This window comes from Larus michahellis, chromosome 4 (assembly GCF_964199755.1).
Source record: "Larus michahellis chromosome 4, bLarMic1.1, whole genome shotgun sequence".
In the NCBI taxonomy this organism is placed as follows: Eukaryota; Metazoa; Chordata; class Aves; order Charadriiformes; family Laridae; genus Larus; species Larus michahellis.
This window is the reverse complement of record NC_133899.1, coordinates 35886618-35906649: the sequence shown is the minus strand read 5'-3', so window position 1 is coordinate 35906649 and position 20032 is coordinate 35886618. Positions and strand designations below refer to the sequence as shown.

The 20032-nt window shown below is 41.5% G+C and overlaps 1 protein-coding gene across 11 annotated transcripts in view; it reads right to left on the bottom strand.

Annotated features, from left to right (window-relative positions):
• Positions 1-971: 971 nt before the first annotated feature.
• The window catches only part of BEGAIN (brain enriched guanylate kinase associated), a 163624-nt gene continuing 144563 nt past the window's right edge, over positions 972-20032 (bottom strand). For all 11 annotated transcript variants that reach the window (XM_074583983.1, XM_074583984.1, XM_074583987.1 and 8 more), the window contains 3 exons: positions 9877-9984; positions 6349-6432; positions 972-3088 (listed from right to left, as the gene is read on the bottom strand). In XM_074583983.1, coding sequence (XP_074440084.1) covers positions 1715-3088; positions 6349-6432; positions 9877-9984 — 1566 coding nt within the window. In that variant the 3' untranslated portion in view covers positions 972-1714. The remainder of the gene's footprint in view (positions 3089-6348; positions 6433-9876; positions 9985-20032) is intronic.

Sequence of the window (20032 nt, the reverse complement as noted above, 5' to 3'; positions counted from 1 at the left end):
TATGTGGGAAATGAGCAGTTCTGGTTCACAGTTACTTGCCAGGTGACTGCTTTTGGAGAGTCAGCAGAAAATATATATATATTTTTTTAATAGGTATTGAATGGTAGGTCATTATTTTAGCCTTGTAAGGACCTATATCTTAGACTTCCACAGTGATCTCACTGATTACTACCACGCATTGCACTCTTTCCCCATGCATGAGCTGATAAGACTATTTCAAGTATAGGATTTGTGTTCAATGAACACAACTTAAAAGAATTATTGAATATTTTTTGCTGTATTCTGCCTGCCCCTAAGCAGCAATATTGAAGCCAGGAAGGAAATACACAGGATTTCCCTTTCTCTCCTTTTTGTTTTTCTCCTCCTCTCCTTTTGCTCTTTCCCTTCTGTTGCTGTCCAACTTGTACACTCCTTAGTGGTGAAATGGTGAGAAACAGAAAACTCTAAGGAAATGTGAAAACTACAGGCAAAACCATGGCTTCTTAGAGACAGGGGTGAAATTCCCATAGGCTATGCAAGGCCAGATTTCCCTTAAGCTTTAGAAAAATCTCTTTGCTAGAAATACCAAGCTACATATGAAAAAAGGGCAACTGTGGAAGGTAACAGTCCTAAAGACCTAAAAGGTTGTGTCAAGTATGTGCGTAACGGAGGAGGAGCTTAAATCACAGGTTCTCAAGATTTTCTTTTCAGTGCGCAGAGCCCTGCCCAGTGAATTCAAGCCTGTGGATAAACAGTTTGTTTTCCTTGTTTTCTTTTCACAGGCTGATGAGAAGCTTTCCTTCCGCACCCAGGGACCGCGGACTGAGAACCAGTGCTCTGGATCTTACAGAGAAAGGCAGACTCCTGTAGAAAGCAATCTAAACCAGGAGCTTTGCTCATTAACTTTTGCTGGACTGATGCCACCCAGAGCAATCCCACGTTCTATTGTCCAGGGTATGTTTTAACGAAGGAAAAAAACCCACCCCAAAATATCTCCACTGGTGTCTTTTATTAAGTAATGCAAAATACAGTATTAATTATGACACTGCATGCATTTTAGACAATATAAATGCAAGCCTACAGAAAATGTGACAAAGAAACCCTCAATTAATTTTGAGGTAGTATACAAGGAAAAATAGGAAAGCAGAAACACAGTGGATTAAAGAACAAAATATTAGTATCACTTTGTGCATACATTAGTCACTCATAAATACATTTGTATGAAATAACTTAAGATACAATTCCATTCTTGTTAAAAAATATACTTCTTCAAATTCACTGTTCTTGTTTGTTGTGGTTTTTTTTTTTTTTCACATGACATTTTATGGTATTTTATCAGGTGGATTTATTTTTGATCACCGCCGTCATCATTTTACCCTTTTCCTCCAAGAGTTTAGGCACAGATGGCCTCATGCACAAAAAATAAATAAGAAACCTGCTTGAAGGGAAAAGAATTCTGCTCAAATAGCTTAGGATAGTCTAATAAATACCATTTTGTTTATAAAAATATTTCAGGTTTATAAAAGAGGGGAGGGGACGGTCTCCCACGTGGAAAGGATGTTAAGTGAAAAGTGCTGTATAACATTTTTGAAGAGATTTTGTTTTAAACTTATAGTACCATTATGAATATATATTTTATAATAATCCTGTTCCTTAGAACCTTGTTGTTCGCTAGAAGTATCAAATGCTGTTTGTTTCCTTTTGTTTGTTGTCTTATTGCCGTTTTGGAAGATGCCTAGTTCAGAAGGGTTCCGTATAATTGTGCTTTTGTAAGGCTGTCCTTCCGACTCAAACCAGTACTCCCAGTCCGCTGAAACTGCTGCTGTTTGCTGTGAACACCCGAATGGCTTCCTTGCTCCATGGAAGACTGGTGGATTTCTGAAGCCTCCATTGAACTCTGGTTGAGGGACTCTGCTGAGCTGTTGGGGCTCACGTCCACGTATTCTCTTTTCAATACTGGGCTATTTTCGATGTTTTTGCTACTGCATAACTGGACGGTGATCCTTTCGTTTTTTTGGTCTCTTGGTTCTTTTGTTTTGTAAGCAGGCAATTTGTCCTGTTTACAGCTAGTGCTGATGTCAATATTCAGGCCACTGTCTGTTCTCAGGAAGCAAGAATCCACAAGCCTGCTTTGGCAGATATCGTCTCCCTCTGAGCAGCTATCTGCTTTGTAGCTAGCATAGATGGGGCTTGTTCGACTGTCTCCCTTCTTAATTGGGCTGCTGTAGTACTGCTCGGAAAAACTACAGGGCGACAGCCTGCCAGCGTTCCTGTAAGAGTACGCCCCAATGTCCTCCACGCTCAATTGCCTCCATCGCCCAGGCAGGTCTTCTTCTGAAAGGTGGGTGCTCCTGCACTCGTTCCTCATTTTCTGATTGGCTAAAGCCTGCTGTGGTGTTATGGCTGAGAAATGAAAAGGTTCGTTTGCATAAGGAGGCAGAGTCCTAGTAAAAGTGGGCGAGTTCTTGTTGTCGTCGGCAAGCTCCATGTGCTGCGCGGGTTTGGACTTGGCAAACCTAGGACTCCCCTGATGCTCATAACCTGCAGGTGACTTTCTTTCAAACAGTTCGTCTCGGTTGCTCATGTAGATCGCTTGCTGAGAGGCTGTCAGCGTGTTGGCTTGGGCGTTCTCCTTCTCCTCGGATGTGACGCTGAAGCTGGAATAGGAGCTGGAGGTCGGCAGAGAGGTAATGTACTCTGGGAAAGCTTCGTGAGAGAAGCTGGAATGGAAACCGTCTTCTTCGACGGTGCTGTCCGTGGAGTTCTGGGACCTCAGGAACCCCACGTCTTTCACTTGCGTGTCCACACTCTGCCTCCTCTCCCTCCTCCTCTCCTCAGGGCAGTAAAGGGCGGTGTCGCTGCAGTAGATGTCCGACTTGTACTGGGGCCTTTGTCCGAGTTTTCCAGCAGAGTCCTGAAAATTGAGATCCCTTGTAGATGGGCTTGACAAGTGTGAAGACAAGCTGTTCGGGTCTGGTTTTTCCAGTACTTTGGCAATGACGCAAGTGGGTATGGTATCAGCGTAAGATGTGTGGCACAAGGGGACAGAAAGGCTGCACCCGTGTTTTTCCAGGTGGATGCTGACTCTTTCCTGAAAGTCAGATGGCAACTGTAACATAAAGACATGGCAAAGGGGACAGGAGAAAAGGGTGCACGTCAATACTGGTGTCTGCTCGGGCTTATACAACATTGATAAATGAGTGCTGTTTATGACATTGCATAGCTCACTGCGTATGGTTCTTTGACTAACGCAACCTTTTGGTGCATTTCTGAAAACAAACATAATCAAATGCCTTTCATTTATTAGCATTTGGAAATCTTAATCTGCTTCCCCTCGTGGAAAACAGGGTGAAACTGAAACGGTTCCTTCCAAGTTCATTCAGGTTGAATGGGAATGATGTAAAGAATGTAGCAAACAGTGATCTTAAAAAGGTGGGTAGGGAATTACAGCCTACAGCAACACTTTCCAGACTGCACGCACGGGTGCGATTTGCAGTTGGAGTGTGGGGGGGTGCGGAGGTCTCTGCTGGGGTGAGGAAAGAGGAGGAAGAGATCAGACCTATTCTGTCCTTCTTTTGCCTTTCTTTAAGCTCCTCTTGCCTCCAGCGCGGTGCCAAATTGGCTCCTGCCCTTCAGCGTGGCATTTGATGAACAATGCTGTTTGAAGAGGCGGGGAAGTTGGTTTCACTGACACTTAAAGCAACGGACTGACTGCTGTGACAGGAGTGTTCCTGTGCTGGGAAAAAGCAAATCGCAGCAGCTACCTTGGCCCTGCACTGGGACACTGCTTGGCAGATCCACCATCCGTATAAGCCTGGACATGCTCCCCTCTTCCAGCAGCCACTACCTGACTGCTTTTCTAGTTTCTTGCCACACCGGCAGAAATATGAGCGAAGACCTGAATTTACATTATGATTCCTGTGACAGATTAGCCAGAATTAATCAATATGTCTGCTACGCATCAGAGATCATATAGTTTTTGCAGAAGTCTGGATCAGCTCTGTGGATGGTGGTTCCACCTGCCATTCTATGGTGTGGACCAAAAGAGACTGAGAGCCCGCATTCCTTGGTGCGGCTCAAAAGCCTGGCAGGTAATGCCTACACAGGTACCACCAAGCATGCCCACCAGTCAGGTTTCATTTGCATTCCTCGTGTCAGATGTCTATCAATGATCAGACAGTGATATGAGAGTGCCGCATGATGGTCGTCTCTCAGTATTTCTTACTGGAAATCAAAAGAACTCATGTTCGGGACTAAGGTTTGAGTTTGTGACTGTGATATCTCCTTTGATATCCATGTTGATTTACACCACTGAAGAATTTAGCCCCTGAATGCTTGGCTGAACTCTGATTTACTCAGCGCTTTCTTTTTGTAACTAGAAATGAAGTTCCTCTTTATCACATAATCAGTGGTTACTCCTATAGCCCTAACAATTGCACTCCCTCCTTGACTTTGTTTCTCTAGATGAGAGAACCCTACAAATACTGAAGGGGTTCCCCCCTCCCCACTCCCATTCTAGGCAAGAGAAATTTTAGCTGCCTGCTCCTTGTAATGATCTCCCAACGTATAAGATATGGAGCTCCTCTTTCAGCATCACTGGGAAGTTTGTAAAGTTGGTTTAATCCCCAAAACTCAATGTATTCAAAATGTGGCATGTTGTGAAATGGCATTCTTGTTAATGTGGAGTAGGATGAGTGTTTTTTCAACCAACAGACCTTCCAGTATATTTTGAATTAATCATTATGTTGTTAATTATCTCATATGTCTTCCATTGGAAATAAAGAGTATGATATTGCCAATCTGCTGGCAGACAGCAATATTAGTCATAGTAGGTACAGATGCAACAAAGATTGAATAAATGGGTTGGAAAATAGGGCTGCCGTAAATTGCCACAGAAATGAGGAAAAGAAATACAGTTCGTTTAACGTGAAACTGCTTATGGGACAGCTGTTATTATTTTTATATCCTCTAACACGATTTGATCTATTTGATATACACTACTTGTATTATGAAACGCAGTAAGAAAAAGAACATTATTTTCTGGGCATTGCACTGGAAACTGGAATTACTAAAATGATATTGCTGTCACATTACTATACGGTACTATAGTTTAGGCTTCTGGATAATATACAATACTTTATCAGGCAACATTCACATTTGTAAGGAATTTATTGGCTGTGACAGCACATTCACACTTGCTAAATTAATAAATACTTGGACTTATGAGTGGAGACTTTGCATTTAGTTGCATGTATGACAGTCTGGGAAATTGTGGGGAGATCCCACATTTGCGATAGTTTTCTGCAAGTGAACCACTAAGTACTTTTAAGGTCCTAATTCTTGCTAACATGTAGGGTGCTTTCAAGTGTGAGTAATGTCATGATAACTCCTGGACACGAATTGCTGAGGGAAGTCAGTTACTAGGAAAAAATAACAGGACCAGGATAATGCTTAATTTGGAAGTTCCATCTCAGTTCCAGAAAATCATTGCCCATTTGACAGAAAGGTCTTGTTCTGTCCTTATTTACCAGGGTTGTTTGGTGCTATGAAGCAGCCTACTGGCTTAGAAATGGTTTATACATTCCACATTCGATTTGGCATCACTCTGTCACAGAATTGCACAAGAGAGACCATTTGGGGGGGGGGGGGGGGGGGCGGACGGACATTAAGCTGATGGGATTGACGAAGGGAAGGCTTTTCTCCATGACCTTCACTGAAGCAATACACATGAGGAAGGCGCTATTGCTTTGTGTAGGGCCTGCACAGTCTTGTTCACTAAGATAATATTTGCCTCCCCTTTAAGGAGACTGTTTCTCAAGCCTAGTTTCCTTGGAAGCAAGGACTATTAATTAAAGTTTACACCTTGGAAATCAATCATTCGGTGCTCTGGTTGCTTTAGAAAAAGATATTTTTTCTGTCAGTCCATTTAAAAATTCAGGTTTAGAAATTAGCTGGACTGGAAAATAGCTTCAGGAGGAAAATTGATTCTATCAGAATCTCTGATGCCTGTCATTTCCCTGCTCTCCCCGCCCCCTCCCCCCCAGCATTTTGCAGCCTAGAGTTCTCAGCACTTTGGTTTTGCTAAAACCTTTATTTTCCACGGGATCAGCACTAGGCACGTTCTACCTGATGGCAGAGGTTTTGGGGAAGAGAGTACCTCCAAGTTCCATCAATAGCTGTGATTTTGTCAGCACCTCCCTCAGCCGCGCAGAATGGTGCATAAGCCTCCTGCTGCTTAAAGATGGGGGGAGGAGATGTGGAAATCAAAGCCTTAAGGGCAAACAAGTTCTGGAATTGATACATGTAAAATAACCTGTTTTCCGTAAAATATTTATTTCTTTGAATATTCACCAAGTTCGGTCACGTTACCTCCGAAAGCTTATGTGCCCTGTCGTAATTCTTGCTGCACTGGAGCAACTGAGCAGCTAAATTGCAGTCCTTCCTATAGAGCTCCTAGAAAAACAAAAAATAGCTTGTTTTTTTAAAGTTTGCAAATAGCTTGTGGCTTTCAGCCTTTCTCCCACGCCTCAGCAATCCTTTAAAAATTGACTTTGGGAAAATTTGGAGCATACTTTAACTTTTAAATACACTAAGAGTCCGTGTTTCTTGCACAGTCCTTTTGCTCCGTGCGGGCTGATAAAATTACTAGAAAGAAAATTTTGAGAACTATTACTACAGAACAGTAATCTGCATTTCAAAAGATGGGTACTTACCATTAGGAACTGGACTTTATACTGCTAACATGCGTGATGCTATGAAGGCTAAAATAAACATGATCTTTTAAGCAAAAAGAAAATTAAGAACAGGCAATTTCTACTGAGTGTTATCCAGATCAGCACTAAGATACTACTTAAGAAAATGTTTAAATGATCTTACGAGACTGTGGGAGAAATTCATTGCAGAAATATACATTGTATTGTTTTTTAAAAAGAAGGCCTTTGCTTCCTTACAAAACTTTGTTGCTGGTTCCTGGCTCCTTTCATATCTTGTGGAATGCAGCTACACAAATATATTACATCTCACTGCAAATATTTGATGCTGCAGAACAGGGTATTTTTGCTGGGTAAGAAATTACCATGAGAATTCCATGCAGGGAAAAGGAGAATCTAAACAAGCCGCTTGCTTACACTATTTTTGTATTGAATGGCTCCCACAGCCTATTTAATGGGAAAATTCAGTACATAGATTTGCCCCTCATCTAAATTTAATTTAGCACACGCGACTGTAACTGTATCCTTCAACCAGTATCTTTGGGTCCCTGGAGGTAAGAGTTGTGTGTTGCTTCTCCTGATCTGGGTGCCATTAAAAACAAAGTTGGCTTCAGAGGTTTTCTTTATAGGTGTGCATAGATGAGCTATAGACAAAGCATAAAGGTATCCACGGACACTAGGCACTGTTAACCTGTAAAAAGCAGAAAACGTTTGTAGAGAAACTGTGTTGAATACTGAAATGTTATCATTTTATTGCGTGAAGATGTTTACTGTTCCACTTGTTCTTTTAAAAACTGACAAAGAAATTTTCTGTGAAAAGGAAAGGTGGAAATTCCCTCTGTTTTGAAATACCATTTTAAAGGTATTGTTTAATAACAGGTGCAACGAGGTGTTCTTGGGAGTCTGTGAGGCACAGGGGTAGTAAATGGATTTCTCCTATCGTCATTAGTTCATTATATCTACGTATTCAAGGGCCTTTAGATAGTCTTGGTTTGTAATATTTTCATACGTGACACTTCTGCCTTAAATGTACTGGGGAGATACATTCATTTATGTAGGTCTTAAATTTGACATCAGTACACACTATTTTTATTCCCGAAAAGAGATGCAAACAGTAGGAATCCAAGAATTCAATTTAGAAGCAGAATGTGTTGCATGTATATGCGATTCTGGCATGTTACATGCACGTTAAACACATAATATATTGCTGCACAGTGTACTCCAAGTCCCGTATGGCATCACCGGGCACAGAAAAATGAAATCACTCCAAAATCTAATCCTTTCTTCAAAAGCTGTGAGGCTCTGTTTCTGCGAAGCGGTTGTCATGGAGAGTACAAAAAACATTTCTGACACTTTATTTTTAGCAGCTTTAAAAATTACTACAGAAAAATTACATGCAAGCTGAACGTGCCACGTGTACCTTGTCCTCAACATGCTGGGACATGCCATGCGACTGCAGGGACTTTCTGTCCTTTAATGTTTATCTGAACAGAAACTAGCCACATCTGTGGCAGCTAGAACAACAATCAGCAGTTAATGCCAAACGTGTTTTCCATAGTCTAAAACATCTTCTTGCGTCAAAAGCATCATTTTACGTATCTGTCAGAAGAGTAAGGGGAAATGTAATCAAAGGAAGAAATACTGGCAAAACAAAAACATGTTCTCCCCATCTAGGATTCTTCAGTTTAACACCGTTTCTACTTATTAGGTATAATATTAATGGTTTGTTTCATAGTTCTTTACGTTAAAATTTGGAAATTAACCTTTACTTTCATTAGTGGTGCTACATAACTAAGGGCAGGATTTTGTCTGTGAATTAACCTCAGGTATGAATAAGTGGTACTGTTATTTGAGGCTTCTGGACCATACCCTAATGTTCAGAATAGTTCAGAATCATTCTTGGAAGAAGAGCACTCAGTACTCCAGTAGAGGCTGAGCTGCCTTTTTAAAACTTGGAAAATTGAAAACACTTCTTCAAATGCGGGCTCAAACCTGACCCCATGAAGAGGTGTAAATGCATGAATACTGACTGGGAGAGTTTTACAATTTCCGCCCCTCCCCATTTTAAACCTGGAATTAACTCCACTGATTTTAGCTGAATTAGTCTGGAAGTATACCTGTACTTCTGAAACATCAATGTAGGCCATTGCATCTACCATGTTCTGTTAGTTACAGCTATTAGGGTTATGAAGTAACTGTTGTTTCAGCACAATTTCTATAGAAGTAAAGGGTCAGATTGTGAACTCTTTGTTTCCGTTGGAAAGCTATTAATTGCATCGGCACAATTCACATCAACAGGCATATTAATGGGATCAAATGCTCCCTACTATGATTAAGAGGTCTTATGAAATATGGGAAGATTGAATGCAAGATGCTAAAAAATAAGTGCTCAGGGAAACATGGCTTCTGTAGATGAATTTTTTTATTAAGTGTCTAAGGAATGGCAGAATAATGAACTAAATGCCTGCAGTCTTCCTTTCTTTACTGTCTTTTTAGGTTTGTCCCTGGAAGGTTTTCATGAGCTTGGTTGCCAGCTGCAGTACCCAGGCCGGTTTTCAGCAGTGTTTAATGAGATGCAGGGTGACCATCGCCAGAGATGTTCCTTGTTTCGTTCCACACAGGGACAGGTAAATTGTTACACATGAACCACAGCTGGGGAAAACCTGGCTCCCGCTCCCTGCAATGATCTGAGTGACCAGGTTGGGTCAATCCTACCTTCTGCTAGCCGAGCTCACTTGTGCTGGGCATCCTGTTTCAGTGAGCAAGGACTGAAGGATCAGAGGGACTGCAGGAAATGTAGTGCTCTACACCGTGCCTAAAATCCTTCCTCCATACATGTGTTCACCTGATAGCTCTGAGCATGTGCTTCCACCAGTTTGCTGTACCAGACTGAAACCCACGGCAAAATCATTGTGGGAATATTGCCATTTCTTAGAATTATTTTTTTTATCAGTTTTAGGTTAGACGTAAGGAAAAAAAAATCAATGAAAAGTTTCACCCCAACCCCATAGCTTAAGGAGAGCTGAATTTACAGAATGATGGGAACATCAAACATGAATTAACTGTCGACATGGCAAGTTACATTTTATGTAAACAGTAAGAAATTATTCTATAATTCCATGGAAAGCGTATGGCATACTTCATTTCTGAATATAATCTCAAGATGTAACCATAATTAAATACTTACATTGTCTTCTGACAACTTATCTATTGTCACCTTGGCCTCTATTAAGTGATTATTAAGTGCAATTATTTCATGGCTCAAAGCCCGTTTTTCCTCTTCGTAATGTTGACCCTGTGTAGAAAATGGAGTAGTCAGTATTTTTTCTACTGTCAGAATACTTCAGCAAAAGGCCCAAAGATTGATGACATTCTCAAATCCAGGCAAAAGCACACCAGACCAATTCTTATTTCTTTTTGTTTTCTTTTTTTTCCTATTTTTTGCTATTTTCCCACAGCAGATGAGACAATGCACCTTGAAAATATGGAGGTCAAACTGAGCTTACATTATGAACCTTCACAAAAGGCTCTAGCCTGTGCAAAAGCATTCGATTGAGGACCAGCTAATTCCTTCTTCGCCACAAGGCAGTGTTTCTAACCTGGAAGGGACTTGGGCTGCTCCTGGCTTTTGCTACAGGAATGTTTCGCTTATGCCACCAGCTCCCATTCTCATCGGGCAGGAAGAACAATATTTAAAGAGGAAAGTAGTTGTGTTTGAGGCAATTTCTTTTTAGCTGTTGACTGTGCTGGCTGCTTTAAAAGCCCTGAATGAGGTTGTTCCTTTCTCAAGATGAATGTTTGCCTGATTGCGGGGTTAACACTCATTAGCAGAACGTGGCCCGCTGTGGGATAACAGGAAAATAGTCTGATTCAACTTCTTGCTGCCCACTAATTTAATCTTGTTACCAGTAAGATGTAACTCTTTATTATAAATGCAAAGAAACCTGTGGGAAAAGTAAAGTGCCAGTGGCCATTCCCATACCGTGTCCCATTTTCATATTGCAATGCTTATTGCGCCACCTTCTATGTCAAAAATTATTTTGTAGCGCTCTTTTATAACCCTGTCTCCAGCCTTACGTTAGTATTAGAAAGTAGGGTAGCTTCTGAATGCTTTAGCTGAGATCAAGGCATCTTCCTTGCACTCAGAGCTGCCCAAGACCATGGTAACAAGAAGGTTTGCCCATTATCTGGAGGGATCTTTTAGAAAGCAGGGTTGCGATAAGAAGAGAAGGCAGGGTAAACTTTCATGTATGCCCATTTTGTTTTGCGAACTCAGTCCAGTGACAAATTCACAATCTCACTTCCCATTCTAAAATTGTTAGAGTAATTTGTGAAGGACTTTCTCCAGCAGGTTGATTGTATTAGCTACTGATATTTCCCAAATGCCATATTGCCAGGGTCACACAAAAATCTTCCATCAATGCACAGCCGGCACTGTCAGCTAATTGACAGCAATGGGAGTTGTGTGTTTCCAAGTCCGAATGAATATCAAGGTTAATTACCCAGCTGCAAAGCACCAGGCTATATTAAAGAAGGGTGATTGAATTGGAAGTGGCAACTCTCATCCTACATTGCTATTTAGAGAAAAACACCTTCTCAAATGGTCTAAGCAAACCCACGGCTTGCTTTAAACAGCGCAGCTATGATTGAAGTCTCTTTGTGAAGGTCTGGACCGGCCTGTTTTAATGTCTGCTTTTCTACGGACCATCTGTTCCCTGCTGTTGCAAGACCTCGGTCCTGAGAGCCCAGCTGTGCCTGGCGGCTGGCTCGGGCTTGTCACCTCTCCTCTTTTCATTCCCGTTGATCAGGTGCCTCTGCTAGCTGCCTGGGGACTGTATCACGGAAAGCCAAAGCGTCGCTTTGAGAGCTTGCAAGAGCTCCAACCCCACTGATTTTAACAAGGCACATGGTCCTAGGGGCTGTGTTTTTTAATTAGGCGGATCGATGTTGTTTTATATGAGGCCCTTAGCTCTCATTGATTTTGTTGTGAACTAAACAACTAGGAACTTTGTAAACCTCCTGGACATCTGGACACTTCTAGAAATCTCTCTCCTTTGAGAGTATGACCAGAGATTATATTTTCAAAGGTATTTAGCTGTGTAATGAGGTAGACAAGTGCTATATTGGCATCTTCAAGTACCTGGGAAAAATGTGCCCCCTCAATTTTCTGAGTGATTTCATGCTTTTGAAGGATCCAGGCCCACTGAGTACAGACTTAATCTTCCAAATAACCATTTGTATTGAAGATTTTATTAAGCCTTGTATGACAAGCTGTCGTCAATGCCAGGGCAGCTGATTTGTAGGACCCCCTTCTGCTCTAAGTGTCTTTGATTTCAATGAGCGTTGCTCTTGCCTAATCAAATTGAACTTGCCTCAATATATTTTACAGTTCAGGAAAGATTATCTGATCAAGGATTTATAGTCTTCAGCACAGAAAGGAACTCGTAAAAGGGCAGCAGATTCAGGCTTTGGGACCAGTACTTTCTATTGCATTGAGTAATGCTGAATCTGACTGAATTATGGTTTAATTTTATTTCTGTTATGATGACTTTGGGGCTGATGTTTTCCAGACTTTGTATCTGACCAAGTGTGACTTTAAAAAATATTTTGTATTTGTTGAACTGTAAAAGTCGCCTCAGTCCAAATTTATACTATATAGGTCAGCAGATAGACACCAAAGTCATAAACATCTCAGCAGTGCTGTGGAGGAGGGAGAACAGAAAGAAAAGCCAGTCCCAGTCTTCTCCACCAGTATATGTTGGCATCTTTCTCTTAAAATCAGTGTTGTTGACATAAGCAAAGAGTCTGTCCCACTGTGGAAAAATGAGGTAGCTTAAGGTTGTACATGACCCTGACAGGCTCTGGCATATTGACCACATATTGTGTGTCCATCTTTAAAAGTTCAGGGCTTCAGCCAGATGTTATTGTGGTCCAGTGGTGGCAGTAAGAGGACAGAGCATTAATCCTGACACTATCTTGAGAAAATGGTGCAGCTGGAAGGATGGCATGGTAGTGCTGGATCACTGCATTAAAAGGATTGCTGGTTACCGGGGACTCTGACTTTGAGCGCTCCAGTTGCAGTCAGACAATCGTATTTTCAGCATCAGGTACAGATGTCAGAGAGGGATGAAAGGAGGACAGGAATCATAAAATCAATGCTATGATTGCCAGTTACAAACAGAAATGTTTATTTTTCTTATGACTACTTTTGGCAGAGCTCTCTATGTCTGGAACTTTTTAGATGCTTGGCCCTCCTGCTCTTCCTTAAGACTGGTGACCTCTCCTCCCTCCTTTTGGCAATGCTTTCTGCTCTGCAGGTGCTAACAACCTGTCTCTCAAAACTCAATGACAGATTAAGTTAATGGTGTTATTGATATGCCAATAGCTTGCAGCTGGGCTGAGGGCTCCTGAAGTCCTCTCCAAAATGCCATAGCTATAGGCTGCAATGGGCTGAGCTGCTGGTGGATCTTTGCTCAGAAGTCTTTGTTGAGTCAGCTCAGTGCATCTTGCCCTCGCTTCCTCCCCTGGCACAGAGCCAACATAAAAGAATGCAGCTCCGTAGTGTCTGACTAACTCAAGAGAACTGCAATCATGTGCCCACGTCTGAGTCAGATCAAATTCGTACTGCTGGGTGTCTCCAGCAGCGCACAGTGCTGATGCTAATGTTGGGGAAACCGAGCGCTTGGAGCCCTTGCTCCTAGCCTGGATTTGGCATGAGCCTCACCACTTTCTTCCCAGATCTGATGAAGGAATTGGGTACGTGCTCTTCACAATGGGATCAAAGGATATAATAAAAGACGTCATCTCTGTCGGGAACCTTGTTTTTCTTATATTTGTATCTATCATAGTTACAACATCCCTCAGATCTTCACAGATCCATAAAAATATAAGGTGGGACTTTCAAAAGTGTTCGGTGTCTTCTAGTCCCTGCACCTGTTATCTGTGGTATAAGTGGGGTGAAAAGACTTTTGGTAGGTTGGTACAGCATGAAATAATTAATAGATAAGTGTATTTTGGAAGGTAACAAAAGCTGGATGAAAAGATCTGCTTTTCTTATTTATTAGTGGAACCACAAAGGTCCCTACTCTGGTCCTTCAGCAGAAATGGAGCAGCCTAAAAGTTGGCTGTCTCTCTGGTAATGTTTCAGTCTCCCTTCAATGCTTTCCAGCAACTGGAGAGTGTCCTACCATAAAGCAGTGTCAGCCTATTAGTCAAGGCTAGGCTGGTTACTATCGTCTCCGCTGTCCTGCGAGAGCTCTGAGTTGGGTACAGACCTTTTGAAATCAGTCTCAGTTTTGCAAATGAGCAGTGCAGGTCTGTGGAAGTGTCAGCCTTTTCAAACATGGCAAAGGAAATCCCTTCCTGATGTTGGAACATTTCAATGGAGAGCATTTCAATGCTGCCGTGAGAATAATGTAACGGTAGTAGTGACCATCAAGGCAGGCCAGCAGCTTTCTTTTGGAAATACCTCTTGATAAGTAATGCCTGGATGACAGACAGAAAGAGAGAGAGAATTTCTTCTGTTACAGATGCCACCAAAGTGGAACTGGTATCCCATCCTGAATGCCCGGATAGAGTTTTACTGCAATGTTTTTCTATGTGGAATACAGGCAGAACTTTGTTCCCTTTTTTCTTTACTACTGTGCCTGCTCAGGAGGAAAACAGCACTTCTACAGGAGAAAGTCCCCACTGGTCCAGTAACACTGTTAACTCAGTACTTTCTCACAGAGCACCAGTCATGATCTTTTCGTTGCAAATGTTAATAGGTGCTGTAAGGTGTCTGCTCAGCAACTGCAATGTATTTACGGTCGTACTGTGGATTGTAGTTGGCGAGCAAGTGCTTGTGGGGGGGTATACTTTCAAAACAAGGTTTGTATATTTTAAGGCAGTACTTTATAATCCCATTGAAATTACCCTATGAAGGATAAAACAGAGCAGTTGCAGATGACACGAAACTGGGAGGAGTGTCTGATACAGCAGAGGGTTGTGCTGCCATCCAGAGGGACCTCAGCAGGCTGGGGAACTGGGCTCACGGGAACCTCACGAAGTTCAACAAGGGGAAGTGAAGACCAGATGACCTCCAGAGGTCCCTTCCAACACCAACAATTCTGTGATTCTGTGAGTTCTGTATCAAAATTACGGCTACCATGCCTCATGACTGCTGTGTTGACTGTATGCAGCATTTGGAGTTGTTATGATATATGGTATTTTAAAATCCTGTTATTAGCAAATACTGACATCTGCCATAGAAACAAATGTTGCTATTGTTATGTAAAGATAATTTTATATATAATTAATACATCTCTAGGTCCTAATAAAATAGGAGCAAGTATGCACTGAACATGGTATAAGTTCTCTTACGCTTCCCCCTGGTATTCCATCAAAACTTCAAAAAGACCTCAGGTCAGACGGTGCGTATGAATGCATGTCTTTTGGAGTCAGTGAAGCAACATCTAATTATTACTAATAATTACACTAATGATGAGGGATGAGGACGTGCTATCTATCACAAAGAAAGGGCACTTAGATGCTGCATGCATTCTCAGTGATTGTTCAACGACAGTACTTCAATGATGAGTGAGGATGAATTTGTTTTATAGCATCTGTCTGTGCATCTCATATCCTGGTGAGATATAAATAAAAATAGTCATCCCTTGGGGAAGTGAAGGTTGGGCGGGTACACAATAATCTCTCCCACCAGGTGTGGAAACTTTTCACTGCTGCAGAGGGTAACAGTGTATCTTAGTTCAAGCTTATGTGCGGTCTTCTTCCCATCCGGGTCTGTCATGGTCTCTGCTGAGCAAGGCACAGTTTTGAAACACAATGTTCAAACCAAGGGGCCCCTTAGCTTGCTCGCAGAGTCTTAAACAGAAACTGGGTTGGTGAGGGGGATGGCTAGGCCAGGGGCATATCTGACAATGTAGAGAAAACAAGAATGGGAAAACCTGTGGTGGAAATAAAACATTTTTTCTATTGTAACTCTTAAAGTTAACAGCTGTTCTATTTATGGTACTTCCCCATGGACCATATGCACAACATATGTTTTATCAATTGGCTCATAAAAAAAGCAAAATATGGTGTAGATTTGCAGATATTACTGGGTATTCTCTGCAGAAATTCATGATTTTAAGCATTACTGCGTGATAGTTTCTGCTCTGCAGATCTTCATGTTATTATGACGGATTATGCATTCGTGTGTGTGCATGTTTATGGATGCTTTGGAGCTGTGTGAGTTTATCTGCCAGTTAAGAGCCTAGCTATGGATATCCCCTACTCACACTCACTTGCACCCATGGGCAGAAACTGTAATAAAAACAGAGAACTGACAAGATGAGAACAACAAGTAAGAATAATGAAAGACTTTTCAATAAATAGTGAAACTGTATCAACTGATACCAGTTCATGACGCGATCCTTGGGGTGCAGGATTTGGTGCTGATCATTGCTTGAGAGCACCATTAAATACGTATTGCATTTTTGTCTTAACTTCTTTGTATAAAAGTCATATTTTTGTTTAACAGTAAAATGAGGATCCAAAGGATCTATTCACTTACAGACTCACTGAACCCGCAAGTCTGTTTAAGAATGTGCATCTTTACAAGCAACTAGAGTGAAAGAGACAAATGTTTAGCTAATTTATTAGGTAATTCTTTGTCAAGATACAAACAAAACTGCAGGAATGTATAGGGACATACGCAGAGTCTGCGGCAGCATCCTGATCGCAATTCACGATGTTCCCACTGTCTCATTTTGTTTCCCACTGCAGTGATCTCCAGGACACCCATTCTTGTCTCAGCATCTCTTCATAAAACCAATAGAGCCTGGCTTTCAGGAATGCTGTTACATTACGGTAAGGAGCAATGACTAATTCATTATATTTATTCTATGGTATATTAGATATTTATTTAAAGTGGTTTTCTGATTCCAAGCTGCCAAGGGTGCAGGCGAGGCTGCAGTCTTCAGAGATAAATATTTGGCATTAAGGATTTTAAAACATCCACATTTCTGGGAGGGTCAGAGAAGGTATGTTGTTAATGTGTCTCGTGCCGGAGGCTTTACCTACTGCAAAAATCTATGTCATGTTGGAATTCTTCCACTTACTTAAAGAAGATAGTGGCAAGAACATTATTCCAATACGGCAGGCCTTTCTTATGATAAACACACGGGATAAAAGGAAGTGACAGCTGTACGAGGCTTTGCTTGGCTCAGGAAGAGACTAGATTGTCTGCTCTTGCCACAGCTTAATTCTGTAATTTTATCTAGGAGCTCATAAAAATAATTAGAAAAGAATTATATGCTCATAGTGAAATGAAAGGAATAGAGGCTTCAACTGAGCTGCTGGTAAGGAGTGAAACATTATGCAAAGAGAAAAAAAGGTTAGGTGAATGGGTGGCAAAGGAGAAGTACCATTACTCCAAGCCACACAAGGTAGGCTCATCAGGCTTGCAGCTTGAAGCTGTCATTCTAATGACTGATTGTTTGATGCTCAAACTTTCTAGCCACACAGGTTCACCTATGGAAATGGAGAAATTGCTGGACACAGGGTATTGCTTAGAGACTGCTTAAGTAGACTGGGACTGGGAAGGGAAAGTTGCATGAATTTCTCTGATTAAAGCAGTAAAATGGCCTAGGAAGGAAAATGTGGAATTCTGAACTTTGGAATCTTATATTAATTCATATTAAATTCAGATCTTTTTAATACGCAAGTGAATTATAATTAGAGTTGACTACTTAAGCAAGGTCAATTTCCCAACCAAACAACAAAACTAAGGCTAGACTATTTACAGTACTTTGCTCTTTAATACTTGCTTCTGCTCTAGGAATTATTAAATTCACATTTCCTGTCACCTTTTGACGTTTTCTTCTTAGTAATTAGCTGTGTAGAAGAAAAATGAAACTCCCCTCCCCTTCCCCCTGTAATTGCTGTCTTAAAATAACTGTTTAGCTAAATGCGGTCTCTTGGGAGTTAAGATATTCCTCTCTCAGAAAAGTTTGCTCTGATTTATCGCACTCCTGTGGCAAGGCTGACTTTTCCTCTCTGGGTTTCTGCTTGCTACTGGAGCGCACAAGATCCGTTCTTGTAGCAAAGGCTTGTGCTGAGCCAGATTTGTGTCCAAGTCCTGCTTGGTGGTGCCTGGCCAGCTCGGAGCCAGCCACAGCAGGTCTGCTGTCCCCAGAGTGTTTGTCACAACAGTAATCCTGCTATTCGTCTTATGGCTGTATTATTGTTATGCTGTAGGCTTCTGTCTCCTGACTACCCCGGTTCACACCTCGGGCTCTTCCTCTTGTTGAATTTGATCCTTATAAACACGCCCACATCCAGGGTGGGTATGCCTTTTATATTCTGCGCTTCTCATCTCTTAAATGTATTTAATACACATTGAAACATCAGCTGGGATGTTGGTTGGAAAGATTTGGTAAGCTGGCTGAAAAATCGCAAGTACGGGAATAGGCATAATGCATTTGTGACTTTTCTGTGTGAATTAGTCCCTCCTTTTTTATTAAAAAAAAAATCTCTGCTATTTACTTTGTAAAATCTCATGTCGGGTAAAGCTATTTAAGGTTTGGTGGTCTTCCCCCCCCCCCAGTCAAGCCCAGCTCCTTGAGAAGATTGTGAGAAAATCCCTATAAGCTCTTTTCAAGGCAGAGCAGGGGGAGTTCATTAAAGTAAAATGCTCTGCTCAAATATCCAGCCCCTCAGACCCTGCTAAACAGTATCTTTTGGCAGCATCCCAATTCAAGCTGCCATAATCAAATATAATGGCTATATTAAATAACTAGTGCAAAAAAAAAAAAGTATAAAAAAGAAAAGAATCATTATGTAAATTGCTTGAACAAAGAGAGAATTTTGCTTCCAATCCTGCTAATGTGCTACTCAAGTCTCCTCTGCCTCCTAACACAGCTCTCTGCAGAGCTGTTTTGGTGGCTGTTGTTGCAGTGCTTTTTTATATGGGTTTAATAGTGTTTCTTCGGAATTCCTGAGAAACCCTGGGTGGAGGGACAGGCAGGAGTGTGCCAGAGAGCTGGCGTGAAGTCTGCTGCATAGCTGGGGTCACACGAGGCTTTGATAGATATAGTCCCACTTGATCCTCATATCAGGGCCACTCTTTCTGCTGACTAGTGTTGGAGGAGTAAACTCTCCTGGTACAATGAAAGGCTGCAGAATGGATCTCTCAGTGTACTGATTAAGCTTTACTATAAAGGAAGTGCAACACTTCCTCCCCATCTGACTGCTGGGATCAAATCCAAAGAAAATAAAAGACGGATATATTTTTATGGAAGGATTTGCTCCTACAAGCAGATAGGAAACTCATTGCTGTAAATTCCTTATGTCGCTATTCAGGGCGGTCGCCTGAACTGCCACCTCCAGAGTTTGTGTAGATGAGGAACACTCTCCCTCTTGGTCAAGAGAAATGTCATAACCTTTCTTCCATGTCATAAGATCAGCTGTCTTGCTTGAATCAGCTCTAGTCTCCTCTGTGCCATTTCAGAGCTATTAGGGAATTTCATTTGCTTCCTTAACTATTCTGCATTATACTGTGACTCCACAGGCCTCTTTTTTTAGTGGTTAATCTGGTTTAAAAGGCCTTTGCTGCCACACAGCCGTTTACGGCCCCATCAGCTGTGCTGGCACAACTTTGTTGCCATCCTGAAAGCCAGGCGGGTGAAAAATAACCCTTTAAAATGGAAAAAAACTTTGTTTGAGAAAGAGTTCTTTTCAGCTATCTTTGCCATTAAGGAAAGCGTACACAGATTCCATACCCGCAGTATTTCTTCGTGGCTTTCAGAGATCTGGCTCACAGTATGAATATTGTCCTGTAGTATCTCAAGATTCAGTTTTCTTTCACCCTAGAGCTTTGCAAAAATTTCAGCACTGTGATTTCTTGATACCATTTATCATAGCTATTCATATATCTCCTAATAATATTAAGTCTCTAAGGTATTATTTTCACAGAAGCTTATACATATTAATATCTTCTTTAGCAGAGGCTAAGGCAGACCTTCCCTTGTTTATATGTCTGGGGTGTCATTGTCCAAGTTTAAGGCAGTCACCTTCCTGCCTTCCTTCTATCAGCATAGAGATTTCTTCAAAGCATGAAATTCCTCACTGTATAGTTATTTTTTTGAGAATTGTCGGAGGAACAGCTCTCCAGCGGTGCCTCCTTCTCTCTACTGGCAGTTAGAGATGCTGAGGATAAAAATGCTTCAGCGATTTACATGCTAAATAGGCATTTAGCTTTTAGATACCTAAAACTAGGTAAAATGAAAGTTACTTTAAGTAACTAGCTCGATGGCATACAAATCGTGTTTGGCAGAGGCAAGGACTGAATCCATATCTCCCAA